The 15,539-nt window shown below is 47.4% G+C and overlaps 1 protein-coding gene across 1 annotated transcript; it reads left to right on the top strand.

Annotated features, from left to right (window-relative positions):
- The first annotated feature begins 270 nt into the window (after nt 1-270).
- LOC138268170 (acetylgalactosaminyl-O-glycosyl-glycoprotein beta-1,3-N-acetylglucosaminyltransferase-like) lies at nt 271-14,772 on the top strand. The gene is made up of 2 exons (XM_069217588.1): nt 271-446; nt 11,571-14,772. Exon 2 carries the CDS (start codon nt 11,592-11,594, stop codon nt 12,732-12,734), a length of 1,143 nt encoding a protein of 380 aa, XP_069073689.1. The 5' UTR covers nt 271-446; nt 11,571-11,591; the 3' UTR covers nt 12,735-14,772.
- The last annotated feature ends 767 nt before the right edge of the window (nt 14,773-15,539 follow it).

The following is a 15,539-nucleotide window of genomic DNA, read 5'->3' as shown; positions in this document are numbered from 1 at the left end:
CAATTACAGGATCTGTATGATTTGTCACTTTCAGTGATTGTATGATCTACGGCCATGTACAGACAACATGCATGTTCCTGTGCTCATATTAAAAAATGCTGTAATGTATAAATTCCTATGCAAAGTTCAGCTCAGGCAGCCAGGAGTCTGTGCAAATTGCGCATGCCTGCTCCTGGCTACCTGAGCTGAACATGGAGAGTGCCTGCCGGGCTCACCTCTGTTCAGCCTGACCTGCACTCTTCACGAGGTGCAGAAGGTGGGGGAGTGGCCCCTCCGCCCCAAAGGACAGGCCGCGCCTGACAAGTTGTGGTGCGAAGGGTGAAGCATCACCTACGTTTCGTACAGAAGAGGAGGGTGAGGAAGACGGACAGAAGAGCAGTGAGAGCTGGCCATCCCACGCAAAGGCATCTGCAGCAAGAGGAGACCCGAGAATACATATATTCAAGGTGAAGGTGCAATACCTGCTGAGCAAGTGAAGGGGAGGGGGCGGGGATGCCCTAGAGCCAGGTCAGCGGTGGGTGCATGGCAGGCTGGGATCTGATAGGGGCAGGGCTCAATTTGTAAATAAAAAGGTGCAGGTGCTCAAAGCCCTCCTCTTAAACACGCGGCTGCTGCAATTAAATGTGTGAACACAGAATATTGAGGTGGCTTAATCCTTAATCCTCTTCAATCCATATAAAGCCACTCCCTGCCCCTTCAGCTCACTCTTGCAGCTTTCTACTTTCTCCCTTTGTGACGCTTTATGGTTTTTCCTTTCCTCCATCTTTCCCATATGTCTTTTGCTCGCAGCAAATGCTTGAGGCAGAAGAATAAGCCCCGGCCCTCAAATATAAGTGCCGGTGCTTAGCACCGGAAACTACAAGCACAAATTAAGCACTGGATAGGGGGCCAGTCTCACCCGGATACTGCCAATCCCTGGGGCTGCTCAGGAGTCCTATAATTCTTGAAATAGAAGAAAGACTGCCCCTACTCGATCTCGAGGGGCGACCAGTCGGATGTCATGTCTGCATCTCTGCACACCTTTACATGTCCTCAGCCAGCCATCCGGGGCAAGCAAAGGCTCGCGAGGGAGGGTCGGGAACTAGGCCCACAGGGAAGCATCTGGAAAACGCAAGGGGTGCCGTGAGGAATGCAGAAGGACTGGAGAGGCGGCTGAACTGCCCCAAGGTTTGCATCTGTCCATTTCAGTACAGCCAAGAGAAGTGTCACGCACAGTAAATGCACGTGGTATGTAATGAACTGCACCCCTGAGTATGCAAATGTCTGTGTAAATGTATGTCTGCTGCGGCCATTAATGCACCAGCATGAAACACATAATGAACTATTGCTGCCACATCATAAGACTTGGCGCTAATTACCACCTAGCTGAACGCTACTCGTGTTATCAACTTCAGAAGAATGTAGGTTTTCGTTTCCATGCAAAGATTCCCCCCCATGCCTTGCTGGCTTCATGTAGGGGGTTACAAGCAGCTGTTTGCAGGCAGTGCAGAATGCAGTCACCAAAGATCCCCCCCCATGCCTTGCTGGCTTCATGTAGGGGGTTACAAGCAGCTGTTTGCAGGCAATGCAGTGCGCAGTCACCAAAGATTCCCCCCCCCCATGCTTGCTGGCTTCTTGTGGAGGGTTACAAGCAGCTGTTTGCAGGCAGTGACCAAAGATTCCCCCCCATGTCTTGCTGGCTTCATGTAGGGGGTTACAAGCAGCTGTTTGCAGGCAGTGCAGAATGCAGTCACCAAAGATTCTCCCCCATGCCTTGCTGGCTTCATGTAGGGGGTCACAAGCAGCTGTTTGCAGGCAGTGCAGAATGCAGTCACCAAAGATTCCCCCCCATGCCTTGCTGGCTTCATGTAGAGGGTTACAAGCAGCTGTTTGCAGGCAGTACAGTGCGCAGTCACCAAAGATTCCCCCCCATGCCTTGCTGGCTTCCTGTAGAGGGTTACAAGCAGCTGTTTGCAGGCAGTGCAGAATGCAGTCACCAAAGATTCCCCCCCATGCCTTGCTGGCTTCCTGTAGAGGGTTACAAGCAGCTGTTTGCAGGCAGTACAGTGCGCAGTCACCAAAGATTCCCCCCCATGTCTTGCTGGCTTCCTGTAGAGGGTTACAAGCAGCTGTTTGCAGGCAGTGCAGAATGCAGTCACCAAAGATTCCCCCCCATGCCTTGCTGGCTTCCTGTAGAGGGTTACAAGCAGCTGTTTGCAGGCAGTACAGTGCGCAGTCACCAAAGATTCCCCCCCATGTCTTGCTGGCTTCCTGTAGAGGGTTACAAGCAGCTGTTTGCAGGCAGTGCAGAATGCAGTCACCAAAGATTCCCCCCCATGCCTTGCTGGCTTCCTGTAGAGGGTTACAAGCAGCTGTTTGCAGGCAGTGCAGAATGCAGTCACCAAAGATTCCCCCCCATGCCTTGCTGGCTTCCTGTAGAGGGTTACAAGCAGCTGTTTGCAGGCAGTGCAGCATGCAGTCACCTATTTGCCAGATTGCAGCTGGTGTCCTGCTCCTTCTGCAAACAGCTGCAATTACCCTGCCATTCCCCGGGCTTCATTAGCAGGATCCGAGCATAGAAGATGCATCTGCAGTGCTTAGCAGCAGGCGCCTGAACCCTCCCAGATATGTTATGTGACTAAAAGCTGTCAGCCTCTGACTGCTCACACCCCTCCGCAGCAGGCGAGTGCACCCGCTGAGCTGCAGTGTGAGATCCCGAGAGCCGCTGTTTACACGCAGATCTCTCCAGCAGGCGCCTGAACCCTCACACCATCTTACGGATATATATATATTTAATTAATTAATTAGCAGATTTAGCTGATAGAGAAGCTCAGTGACTAGCTTAAAAAAAATCTCATTATTAATAGGGGTTGTAATGGCAAAATAAAATGATATCCTCACACGCGTTGCTGCATAATTAGCATTTTGTTGCTGCATAATGTTGTCTGGCCTGCTGCATTATTTGCTGTTGCCAGATAGTTCCAATGGCATTGAATAGCTCCGTTTTGTAGCGCAGCTGATCCACGCAGAATGTTCCAGAATGTTTTCTGTAGTATGCATGCGTAACTGGGGCTTACGTGCCACAGTCACACTGTTAGGAAAGTTACACACTTGGTACAGTAAGGGCACGATTACCACCTTCATTTACATAGTTTGCTTATATTGTTACAAAAGTTACTTAGCTGGTATAATGGCACAATAGAGCTACATAGTTGGAACAGTTACATAGTGCAATTTAATAATTGACACAGTTATAAAATATAGTTACACAGTTGAAAAACATAGTATAGTTGGTACAGTTGCATTGTAGATTTACATAGTTATTACAGTTAAGTTGTACAGCAACACATTTGATACAGCCACATATTGTATTTTAACATTTGGGACAGTTACATCGTAGAGTTACATAGTTATGACAGTTACATATTGTAATTTAACGTTTGATACAGTTACAACGTAGAGCTGCATAGTTATGATAGGTACCTAGTTGAAACACGTATGATAGGGTGATTGGCACAGTTACATCATAGAGTTACATACTTATGACAGTTACATATTGTAATTTAACGTTTGGTATAGATACATAATATAGTTACATAGTTATGACAGGTAAATAGTTGAAAAGGGTGATTGGCACAGTTACATAGTTGATACAGTTACATATTACAGTGTATCATTTGGTACAGTTACATTGTACAGTTACATAGTTGATAACGTTACATATTGTAATTTAACATTTGGTACAGTTACATTGTTATGGCAGTTACCTATTTGAAAGACTTATAATAGGGTGATTGGCACAGTTACATTGTAGAGTTACACAGTTGATCACAGTTACATATTGTAATTTAATGTTTGGTACAGTTACATCATAGATTTACATAGTTATGACAGCTACCTAGTTGGAACACTTATGATAGGGTGATTGGCACAGTTACATTGTAGAGTTACACAGTTGATCACAGTTACATATTGTAATTTAATGTTTGGTACAGTTACATCATAGATTTACATAGTTATGACAGCTACCTAATTGAAACACTTATGATAGGGTGGTTGGCACAGTTACATTGTAGAGTTACATCAGTCAATCAATCAGTAATTTCTAAAGCGCCTCTAACCACCCGCAGGGTCTCAAGGCGCTGTTTGCAGGTGTGCTGCTCAGTCGAAGAGCCAGGTCTTGAGGTTCTTCCTGAACTGCGTCAGTGATGCAGTCAGTCTGAGCTTGAGGGGTGGCGTGTTCCATGTCCGGGCTGCTAGACAGGAGAAGGATCTTCCTCCTGCTCTGCTTTTCCGGATCTTGGGTACGGCTGCGAGGGCGAGCTGGCAAGAGCGGAGTTGTCTGTTGGCACATGGAAGGCGAGGTGGTGGTTGAGCTATGCTGGTCTTATGTTGTGCAGCTCCTTGTAGGTGTGGCTCAGGAGTCTGTGATGCGCTTGTTGACAGGGAGCCAGTCTAGGTCTCTGACGTGGGAGGAGGTGTGGCTGTGTCGGGGGATGTCCAGGACGAGTCTGGCTGCTGCATTCTGGATTCCTTGTGGTCTTCATTGCAATTTCTCGGTGATGCCGGCATAGGGTACGTTTCTGTACTCCAGTGACGAGTGACTGTTTGACTGTCTTCCTCGTGTCGGAGGGGATCCACTTGAAGATCTTTCGAAGGAGTCGGAGGGTGTGGAAGCATGACGACGAGACGGCATTGACTTGGCAGGTCACGGATAGAGAAGAGTCCAGGATGATGCCCGGATTGCGTGCGTGTTCCGTGGGAGTTTTCCTGGTGCTGTGGGCCACCAGGTGTCATTTCAGGCAGAAGGGGTGGAGCCGATTACGAGGATCTCCATCTTGTCCGAGTTCAGTTTGAGGCAGCTGGCTTCCATCGAGGCAGTGACTGCTCTCATCCCACTGTGGAAATTTCTCTTGGCCTTTACAGGGAGCGTTGGACAGGCAGAGGATCTGTTTGGTATTGTCGGCATAGCAGAGATGATGTTTAGCCTGTGTTGTTTGATGATCTTGGCTAGCGAGGCCATGTAGATGTTGAAAAGCGTCGGGCTGAGTGTGATCCTTGGGGCACTCCACAGTATGTAACTTTTGGTTCTGATGTGAACGGCCGTAGTCTGATATTCTGTGTTCTTCTGGTGAGGAAGGACCTGATCCATTCCAGTGCTTCATCTCGGATGCCAGTGTCGTGGAGTCTGGCACAGAGGGTGGAGTGGGAGACGGTGTCAAATGTGGCAGAGAGGTCAAAGAGGATGAGTGCGGCGTGCCTCCATGGTCTAGTATGACGCGTAAGTCCCCGGAGGCTGCTAGAAGTGTTATTTTAGTCCTGTGGTTGCTCCTGGATCCAGATTGGGATGGGTCTAGGATATGATGTGTCTAGAAGAATTCGGTGAGTTGCTGGTTGACGGCTTTCTCCGTTACCTTGGCTGGGAAAGGGAGCAGAGAGATGGGTCTGTAGTTCTTCAGCTCCCTGGGGTCGGTGGTGGGTTTCTTGAGTAGTGGGCTGATTTCAGCGTATTTCCAGTCTGAGGGGAATGTGGTGGTCTTGAAGGATTGGTTGATGGTTCTGCAGAGCTCCAGTGCTATGGTGGCGCTGGCCAGGTTGAAGATGTGATGAGGGCACCGATCCAAGGGTGCTCCCGAGTGGATGGAGTTCATCAGTCTTTGGGTGTCCTCTTTGGTGATGGGGTCCAAGAGTTCAGGATCTGAGAAGATAATGGTTCCATGGTGGTACTTGTGGGCGGCGCAGGCGGGTTTTGGCTGTGAAGCCTTCATAACTGTCCTGGATTTTTTGGTGAAGGAAGGTGGCGAGGTCGTCACAGAGGTCTTGGGAGGGAGGGAGGGATGGGTGAGGTATCTGTCCGGGGGTTCGTGAGCTCTTTGACGATGGTGAGGAGCTCTTTGCTGTTGTGAGCGCTGGTGTTAAGGCATGCTTGAAAGGTAGCTTTTGTGGCAGCTCTGATGTTCTGGTGGTGCGTGGTGACTGCATTCTTGTAGGCTATGCGGTCTTCGGTTGATTTGCTGTACGTGCATTTCCGTTTTAGTCATCTGCAGGAGTGTTTGGAATCTTGTAGGTCTGTCATGAACCATTTTGGTATTTTGCTATGTCAGTTTCCCGCTGGTTTCCTGAGGGGGCTACGCTGTTGGTGTATTCTGATAACCAGCGGTGTAGATTGTGAGCAGCTTCATTAGTGTCTGCTGTTCCTGGTGTGGAGGTGGGGTGGTAAGCGTTGGTGAGTGGCACTTCTGGAACTTTGCCCCAGTGTCTGCCAGCGGGCCCGGAGGCATAGTGTCATGCAGTGTTGTTCGTGAAGGTAAAGTGGACACGTTTGTGGCGGTCCAATGGTGTTTGGAGGTCTGAGAGATGGTGATGTTGTTCCCTGCTGAGAAGACGGGGTCGAGGATGTGTCCGGCTTTGTGGGTGAGGACATTGACAAGTTGTTTGAAGGTGAGTGTTGAAAGGTTGTCCGAGAGGTTTGTGGTGTTGGGGTCATTGTGGATATCAAGGTGGAAGTTGAGGTCGCCGAGTAGGATGTAGTCGGAGGAGTTGGGGGGGCGATGAGGTCGGCAATGTCTTTGCAAAATTCATGTTGGGGTCCGGACGGCCAGTAAATGAGTGAGCCATGGAGGGAGGAGTTGGGGTTGGTCTGAATCTGGAAGCATAGGTGTTCATGGGTTGGCTGAGACTGTGACTCGTGGTGGTTGTCAGGCGGAGGATGTTCTTGTAGATTGTGGCTGTGCCTTCTCCACGCCAGTTGGCTCTGTCCTTGAGGATGATTTTGTGGTTGTCGGGGATGGTCGTGGCGATGTCTGGGGCCGAGGTGAGGGTGATCCACATCTCCGTGAAGAAGGTGACGTCCGGGGCGGTCGGGTCGAGGAGGCCCCAGACTTCTACTGCATGCTAGACGAGGCAGCATTTGTTGAGGAGTATGCACTTGAGGTGGTTGTCGGAGCTTGGTTCGGGATTGTATGGTGGTGGTTGGAGAGTGCGGGAGCATGCACAGCACCCGCACCCTAGCTCCGGTTGGCTGGATGGCAGGCTGAGGATCTTCCCTGGCTGAGGGCACGCAGTGTGTTGGAGTTGAACCGGCAGATGAAGAGCGTACCAGGGTCCATGGCTCTAGGCACGGTCCAGGCGCAGACAACGATGCAGCCGCACATCGGCTGACATTAAGAAGGGGAGTAGATGGGGGTCTGGTCAGCTGGGAGGCGGGACGACGGGAAAGCGCTACGCAGGGAGGAAGGAGGTAGGGCCGAAAGGGCAGCAGCAGCGCGGTAAAACCATGATAGAGTGAAGGGAGAGAGAAAGAGACAAGAAGGAAAGAAAAGCCAAATGAAATAAAGACAGAAAAATAAACAAAAGTAAAAAACAGAAGTGAAAGCAGGAGTAAAGAGAGGCAGCAAAATACTTACATGCAGATGGCCACAAGGCCACCAGGGATGAGGTGCAGGCGGGAGCCTGCGGGTGGAGGTGGGCCTCGAACTGAGAGTCAGGCAGGCTCTCAGTTCGCTCAAGGCAGAGGCAACAGCAAACAGGTGGAGCTGCACAGAAGAGGGCAACAGACGCTGACCAGAAGCTCATTCCATAGTTACATATTGTAATGCAATGTTTGGTACAGTTACATCGTAGAGTTACATAGTTATGACAGTTATCAAGTTGAAACAATTATGATAGGGTGATTGTCACAGTTGCATAGTAGAGTTACGTAGTTGATACAGTTACATATTGTAATCTATCATGTGGTACAGTTACATTGTGCAGTTACATAGTTATGACAGTTACCGAATTGAAACACTTATGCTAGGGTGATTGGCACAGTTACATTGTATAGTTACGTAGTTGTTAAAGTTACAAAGTTGAAACATGAACATAGAAGATCTGGTTGAGTTGCATGGTGGGTACAGTCACATAGAACAGTTCTCTACCTTGTCCACTCAGTAACATGCTACAGAAACACAACTGTTCTAGTTATGCTGTTGGCACAGTTTCATTGTACAGTTACATACTGAGTCTTGTAAAATGTCTGAACCAGTTAAATGGTTGGTACTGTTACAAAGTCTACTTTCATATTTGGCAAATGTGCCCCGCTGGCATGGCTTTAAAGAAGGCATGGTTGCAGTTTTGGTACAGTTAGATAACACAGTTCCATTGTTTGTGTAGTTAGATAGTTGCCACAGTTACACACTTGGTACTGTTACAGATATATTTACATACATGGTTAGCTACAGAGTTGAAAATCAGTACATATTTCATGCAGTTTCATAGTTGGTACAGTCAGCATGGTTACATAGTAAAGCTATACAGTAACTTCGTTCGTAAAGTTGCTTGTTTTCTTACATGAATGTACATAGTTGGTGCACTTCCATAGTAAGTACTTTATATCTAGTTGCTGCAGACAAGTAGTGCACGTGAATAGCTGATATAGGTAACTAGTTGTAACGCTTACATTACAAATTATATGCTTGTAAAGGTGGATATTTGTTACAGGTACCTAGTGTAGTTACAATGTTTTTACATTGACATAGCTCATGTTAGTGCCGGAAGAAACAGGCAACTAGCCTAGGTTGTGATCCAGCAGTTGTTACTAACCCGGATTTGGGTCGGCCAAGTGAAATGTGCTATGTGGGTCCCACTTCCATTTCAGACACAGTGGCACATTCAGCAGCGTCCGAACTTTGTGTGCTTTGGGTTCGAGACAGGAGCTAGTGGGGGATGAGGGATGTCTCTGCGACTCAGGTCCAGTTGGGCCCCCCACATAAATACCTCACTCAGGTTTTTTTGCAGCTCAACCTAAGTGCTAATAGGTCAGTTCACAAAATACCAAATCACGGTGGGTCACAGTCGGACCTTCCTGATGAATATTAATGAGGTAGGTCACAAATTGTGCCCCACTACAATTTGCTGCCATCACAGGGATGGTGGCCTGCTGGTGTCAGCAGGCCACCAAATATTAATTTCTTAGAGTTCCCTAACCCAATTTAGGTACTAACTGTAGCTATAACTTTCAACTGTAACAATGTAATGTCTCTATTAGTTGTTAGCAATGGAATTACTTCCTAGGTGGGCTAACACAACTGCTGCCCAATCAAACGCCTGCAAAGAAGAGGATCAAGAAATAGGCGGAGCCAAAGCCTTTCTCTGTACATTGCTTTTTTTATCCGGTTTTGGTGATTACATCATCTCAAGTAAAAAAAAAACTGTCAATACAAACCCCAAAGGTAAAATAGGAACAAAAGTGTGTGTCAACAAATCACATTCAGGAAATTTGTTAGGATTTATTTGAAAAAGGAGTGAGGCCCCATAAAGTGTGCACACACACAAAATTGGAAGAAGGACTCTTGCTTGTTTCACCGCAAGCCCATTCCACATAGAAAATTGCAAAGAATGTTACTTGACAGGATTCTCTGACAATCAACATACCAACATACCCCCCAGCTAGTAATTATGGCACAAACACTTAGTGAACCTGAGTAAACAGCACTCGGCTAGTGTGAAGTTGCACTAAATTATGTGCCTAGGCAGACACCCAAAATATGTCCTCATTTCTATCTGGCATCTTTTGCCTTTCTTGTCTTCTGGTTCGTGTTGAAAGAGATGCCACTGCTCAAAGGTTGTCTGGTTTGTAAGAGGACAGCAGATTACCTAGGAAGTAGCAGAATCCCACCACACACCCCGAGGCCAGACAGGTCTCTAGCTGTGGGCTTGTAGATGTGCTGATGTGCTGTGAAGCTGGGAAAAGTTGATAAAGTGACTTCTCCTGTAATCATTCAAGTCTTTTACACTAACTTCAAAGATTTTGCAAACATCAGTCCTTTCTCAGTTTCTCTTCACTAGCCTTCCGGCTGAGCTTTGATTCTGGGCACCATTCAATCCACCATCTGACCCTGGTAACGCTCCATAAACTCATCTTGGAATGTTCCACAAAACAGGAGGAGGGGGGTATGTGTGTCTTTCATAATTCCATAATTGCTTTTGGTGCCTTCCCATCACCACCAAGAGTAGCTCGTGGTGGTAATGAGGGGCGCAGTGACGCGCACGCGGATCAAGGTGGTTTGGGGGGGGGATTAATTCAATTAAAATTTTTTTAAAAACTTACCTGAATCGTCATGGCTGCTGTCATCACCACTGTGCCGCTCCTCTCCAGCTCAGACAGGCTACAAGCACAGGCTACAGGCACAGGCTGCCAGCCTGCCCAGCAGCCAATCCTGACGCTGCTCAAAGCAGCGCTAGGTTTGGCTGGGAGCACCCAGTCAGGGCGCACCCAGGCAGACTGGGAGCCTATGCCTGCTCTCTACAGCCCAGCAACACAGCGCCAGGGACAAATGATGTCCCTTCAGTGCCAGGGACTACCATGGCAACACCAACATTTGTTTGGCTTTACTAAGCCATTGTTTTGGATTGATGAGGACCCAACAGCTTCGTAAAAGTGATGTTTTGCAAAAACCATGAAACAACAAATCAAGCTCTGACAAAGACAAAAGGTTGGCAGAGGTCATACCTATTGACTTTGCCCATGTTCGTTACCCTTTCTTATTTACCTTTTGAGCCGATCTGCACTGAATTGTGCTCATGACCTCCGGGACACTTGTTCACTGATAAGCAGTGCTATGTTGGAGGCCTTAAGGAGCTATGAGGCTGGCAAAACTCAGTACAAAGTTGCTTTTCTAACCTCTTTCGAAGATAATTATGGAATATTGGAGGCTCTGTCTGTAATGGACTATGGGCCAGATGTAGGTAAGTATAGTTTTGCGAGTTGCAATTTGCAACTCGCAAAACCAAATGCAGAAATTTGCGACCCCATAGCGAGTCTGGGCACTCACGGGGATGGTGGCCTGCTGGAGACAGCAGACCACCATGTCCGTGACTGCTTTTAAATAAAGGAAAACGAGCTGCACTTTGAAAAAAAAAAACGAAACCTTTAGTTTCGGTATTTTTCAGGGCAGGTAGTGGTCCATTGGACCACTGCCTGCCCTGAAAAATTATTATTTTTTCCAGACACAAAGGGGAAGGGGTCCCATGGGGACCCCTTCCCGTTTGCGCCTGGGTTACCATCCACTTCAAGTGGATGGTAACTGCGCTTTCATTTGCGACCGCAATCGCGGTCGCAAATGAAAATGCATACCATTGCGACTCGCAAATAGGAAGGGAACACCCCTTCCTATTTGCGACTCAGAAATGCATTTTGCGAGTCGGTTCCGACTCGCAAAATGCATTTCAACATAGCAAAGACACATTTGCGACTCGCAAACGGCATTTTTCGCCATTTGCGAGTCGCAAACGCTTTGCTACATCTGGCCCTATGTTTTTAATATCAACAGGAGTGTAACCACGTGTCCCAGTATTCACCGAGGAGCCCCTCTAGTGTATTTTGGGACACCCTCATCAGCTATTTTCTACCATAAGTACAGTATTACTCCAGTGTACTCATAGCTAATCGCATCATCATGGAGTCTCCTCCTTCCCCTAAGCAAGGGGGTAGTTTCCACATAAATCCAGGAAACTATTAGGGATCCGTGAACACAAATCCTGTTTTACTCTGGCGTAATGGAATATGTTTCTACAGACACATACCTGATGCATGTTTTTGTGTTTTTCAGGTTATTTTTGAAAGGCTGAAGATGAGAAGAAGCTGGCCCAGACGTTTACCAGTTGCCCTGGCGGCGGTCTGCACAGTAATCCTGGTTTATACGCTGTATAAAGACTCCACTGTGATAGCCATCCCGCCCATCCCGCCAATCACCACTACACAACATGTCCGCCGGCCTCCTGTCCTCGCAGTGCCCACGTGCAGGATGAAAGTCAGAGGCGTAAATGCCACTCGCTTTCGAAACTTCCCTCTGACTATACAGAACTTTTTTCGCTACAAGCATTGCAAGAGGTTCAACAGGACTCTGGACACCCCCTTCAAATGTGGGGGGGCCGAGGCATCTGTAAATGTCTTCTTGCTGTTGGTGGTCAAGTCAGCTCCGGAGAATTTTGAGCGGCGAGAGATTATCCGCAAAACTTGGGGGGCAGAGACAGAATACCATGGAGTTCAAGTGAGACGACTCTTCATCCTTGGGGTCTCCACCAAGGACCATGAGAGGGAGAAGATGAACAATCTCTTGAAGGCGGAGAGCAGCGACTACAGCGACATCCTCCAGTGGAACTTCTATGACACTTTCTACAACCTGACCGCCAAGCAGGTCCTCTTCTACGAGTGGATGCATGGGAACTGCCCTGGGGCCCAGTTTGTCTTCAACGGGGATGACGATGTGTTCGTCCATACCTCCAACGTGGTCCAGTACCTCTTGGGAGTGAAGCAGACCAGGGGAGAGGACCAGCACCTCTTTGTCGGGATGCTGAACATTGGCATGCCCCTTGTCCGGGATACATCGAGCAAGTATTACGTACCCGAGGAGATCGTTGCCAATGACTCCTTCCCGGCGTACTGTAGCGGCGGAGGCATCCTGATGTCTGGATTCACGTCTCATGCCATCTTCAAGGCGTCCAAGAAGATCCCGCTTATTCCCATTGACGATGCCTATCTCGGCTTGTGTTTGCAGGAAGCCGGGCTCAATCCGGACTCCCACATCGGCGTCCTGCCGTACGGCATCACCCTGCCCAACGTGGACACGTTTCACCCATGCTTCTATAAGGACCAGCTGATAGTCCATCGCTTCGTCCCTTACGAGATGATGGTGATGTGGAAAGCCATCCAACAGCCCAATCTGAAGTGTGGGCAGAGCCACGTCTTGCAAAAGGTTTATCCACAAGAATAAAAGCCCAGTCTCTGCTCACTCTTACCTCAGAACTAATGAATGGCTGCTCTGGTGAGCATGGTAGTGCCATCACCACTTAACAGAAGTTGTCGCTAGTGGAATAACCTGTCCCTAAGGGTTGATGTTTGGGTGTTATGTTTATTCTTTGCAAAGGACAGGAAGGCAGCCAGAAGCCACAGCTCCTTGAGACCCTCACGTGTGATTTGCTGCGCTTTATAAATCCTGATTGAGAATTTCAGCCTGCCACAAAATGCAGGTATTTAAAGCACCCACAGTGGAATACATTAGAACCTGCAGCAGCTGACAGGCATTCAGTAAAAGTCATTCAACCATTCACTCTTGGGTGGGTAGGCCATGGTCACTGTTAGCTCAATTTTACAGATATGCGAACCAGAAACATAAAACAGGCCCTCATTTGAACCCTATCCCAGAATGCACTGGGTGTGCGGGCCCAGCAGTGCTTCAGCAGTTCCTTCCTCCTCTCGCTCCATCCTTCTTTCAGTCGTTGATCCTTTTTCTTTTCTTCTTTCCAGCTTGCTGTATTTTTCATCTTTCTTTCCTTTCGTCTTACTTACTTTTGTTTCTTTAGTTACATCTTTCTTTCCATGATTCAATACATTTTTAACCATCCTTTTCGTGATCCTCTTTCCTTCGCTCTTCCTTTCTACTTTTCATCAGCCATCCTTTTCTTCATCTAACTTCCCCTCTTTCTTTCTGTTCATTCATCTATTAATCCTTCTCTCCGTCCACGCTTCCATTAATCCTTCTCCAAGCCATCATCTCTCCATTTCTTGAATGTATCCCTCCTTCCATTCATCCATCTGTTGCTGCATGCATCCATTCATCCTTCACTAACCCATCCATCCTTCCATTCATTCATCCATCCATCCATCCCCCATTCCTCCTCAGCCAATCCTTCCCTAAACCCATCTATGCTTGCATACTTCCAACCTCCCCTCCTTCCTTTGGCCCCGCCCCCTGGTTGCATTAACTAGCCTCTTGCAGAAGCTTCTGTTTGGAGACCGGTGTCTCTGACAAAGTAAAAGGAGCTGTAACCAGGTTCAATGCTTCCTGTTACACAGCACTTCCTAATACAGCTCAGCCCTACTCCAGTTGCTAGAGTTGGGGGGTTCACGACACCCCTGATGTGTACACACTGTCAGAAAGCCATTCATCCCCTAAACCAATGGTTCCCAACCTTTTAACCTCTGTGGACCCCCACTTTATCATTACTCGAACCGGAGACCCCCACCAACTCATTATTCTAATCCGACCCCTCCCCTCCAACCCCACTGAGTAATTACTGAAAACTGGAGACCTAATCTGTTAATATTATTTAATTTTCTAAGCAGTTGCGGACCCCCTGAGGAGGCTTCACGGATCCCCAGGGGTCCCCGGACCACAGGTTGGGAACCACTGCCCTAAACTGACCCTTTATCCTGGAGATCCTTGGAGAGCTGCTGCAGTATATTTAACTCCCAAGGCCAGGAGAAGGGAAATGTTAAAATACATTCAATATAAGATAATTAACCACCAAGACCCAGTACTAGTCCAAAATTAAAGTTAGGGGAGCAATTAAAACCCCAAAGAGTCAGAGAAGACATGAGGGGAACCCGTGAACCCTTTGTAGGGAACTGTAAACAAAGAGCAGCAACTCTCACCAGGGGACCGTCATGAAGTGCTGGGGCACCCCAAAATACCCAAGATGGCGCTCAGAAGGTGAATGAACAACAAGGAGGCCTTTCATTTTTGCTTTACTTTTATCATTTATGCTGTGTGAGCAAAGACTGAGGTCAAATGTCAGGCAACGTCTTCTGGCAAATTGCTTTGTTTAGCACCGACATTGGTGTTTAGTTTACTTTCTCTGACTGCAAAGTGGGAGGATTTTGTAAAGTGAATGTTGTGGGAATCTTTCTAGGGCACAGGGAGTGTGAAAGGAAGTTATAGGATGTGACTTTTTTAACACAACAAAATGTAAATACTTGTAATTGCACTGTACAACTATTTCAAAATAGATCAGCTTCAAGCAAAGCACAAATGAGTCAAATGATTTTCCCCAGGAATACTGTAGTGTGGTGGACAAAAAGATTTTAATAGAATCTAACAAATCAAGACACCACGCTCCTGCTGAGTGGGCCCGAATCATTCGCTACACGTCCAGTTTTCACAGCCCCTGTGACTTCAGTTCTGTGAGACTGATGCAGATCCCTCACTCTGTAAACTGGTCCACCACCACTGGACGAAGGTAAAGATTTTGTGGAACAACAGCAGGTGTTGAGGTTATACGGCTGATATATCGCTTGTGCTGACTCTGCCAAGATTAGGTGCACCAGAGACCACTGGGAAATGTAGTTCCATTGGGCACATGTACAGAATGAAACACAACCAAGACCCAATTTATACTGGCCAATGGAACTCAAATGAATTACAGGAATCTCTTTAACTACTGAGCAATAATCTGTGGCAAAAATTATTAACATTTTGACTCTCACTGACATGATTAAACTGAGTATCAATAAGAGTTTGTTAAGAGTGCTACAAAAATATAAAATCTCAAAATCAAGCACCCACATACTTAAGTCATTTCTACTCTTCTATCTCACATCATACTGTGCAAAGACATGTTTTGCAAAAAAAACACAACAATATTCAGGGATGTGCAGGCTAGCTACCCAGCTGCTAGGACAACAGGGACATTGTCTCTGCCAGCCCACCGTCCGAACCGTCTAATTTAAAAAGTAGTTTCTCGCTTGGTTGAAGATTTATCTGCACATCCATTATCAAAGCAGACTGCTCCAGGGACAA

This window comes from Pleurodeles waltl, chromosome 12 (assembly GCF_031143425.1).
Source record: "Pleurodeles waltl isolate 20211129_DDA chromosome 12, aPleWal1.hap1.20221129, whole genome shotgun sequence".
NCBI classification, from domain to species: Eukaryota; Metazoa; Chordata; class Amphibia; order Caudata; family Salamandridae; genus Pleurodeles; species Pleurodeles waltl.
The sequence above is the reverse complement of the archived record's forward strand: the minus strand, read 5'-3'. Positions and strand labels throughout refer to the sequence as shown.

What these genes read in the sequence shown, in the direction of transcription:
- LOC138268170 (XM_069217588.1), top strand. Translation starts at nt 11,592, where the DNA reads ATGAGAAGAAGCTGGCCCAGACGTTTACCAGTTGCCCTGGCGGCGGTC.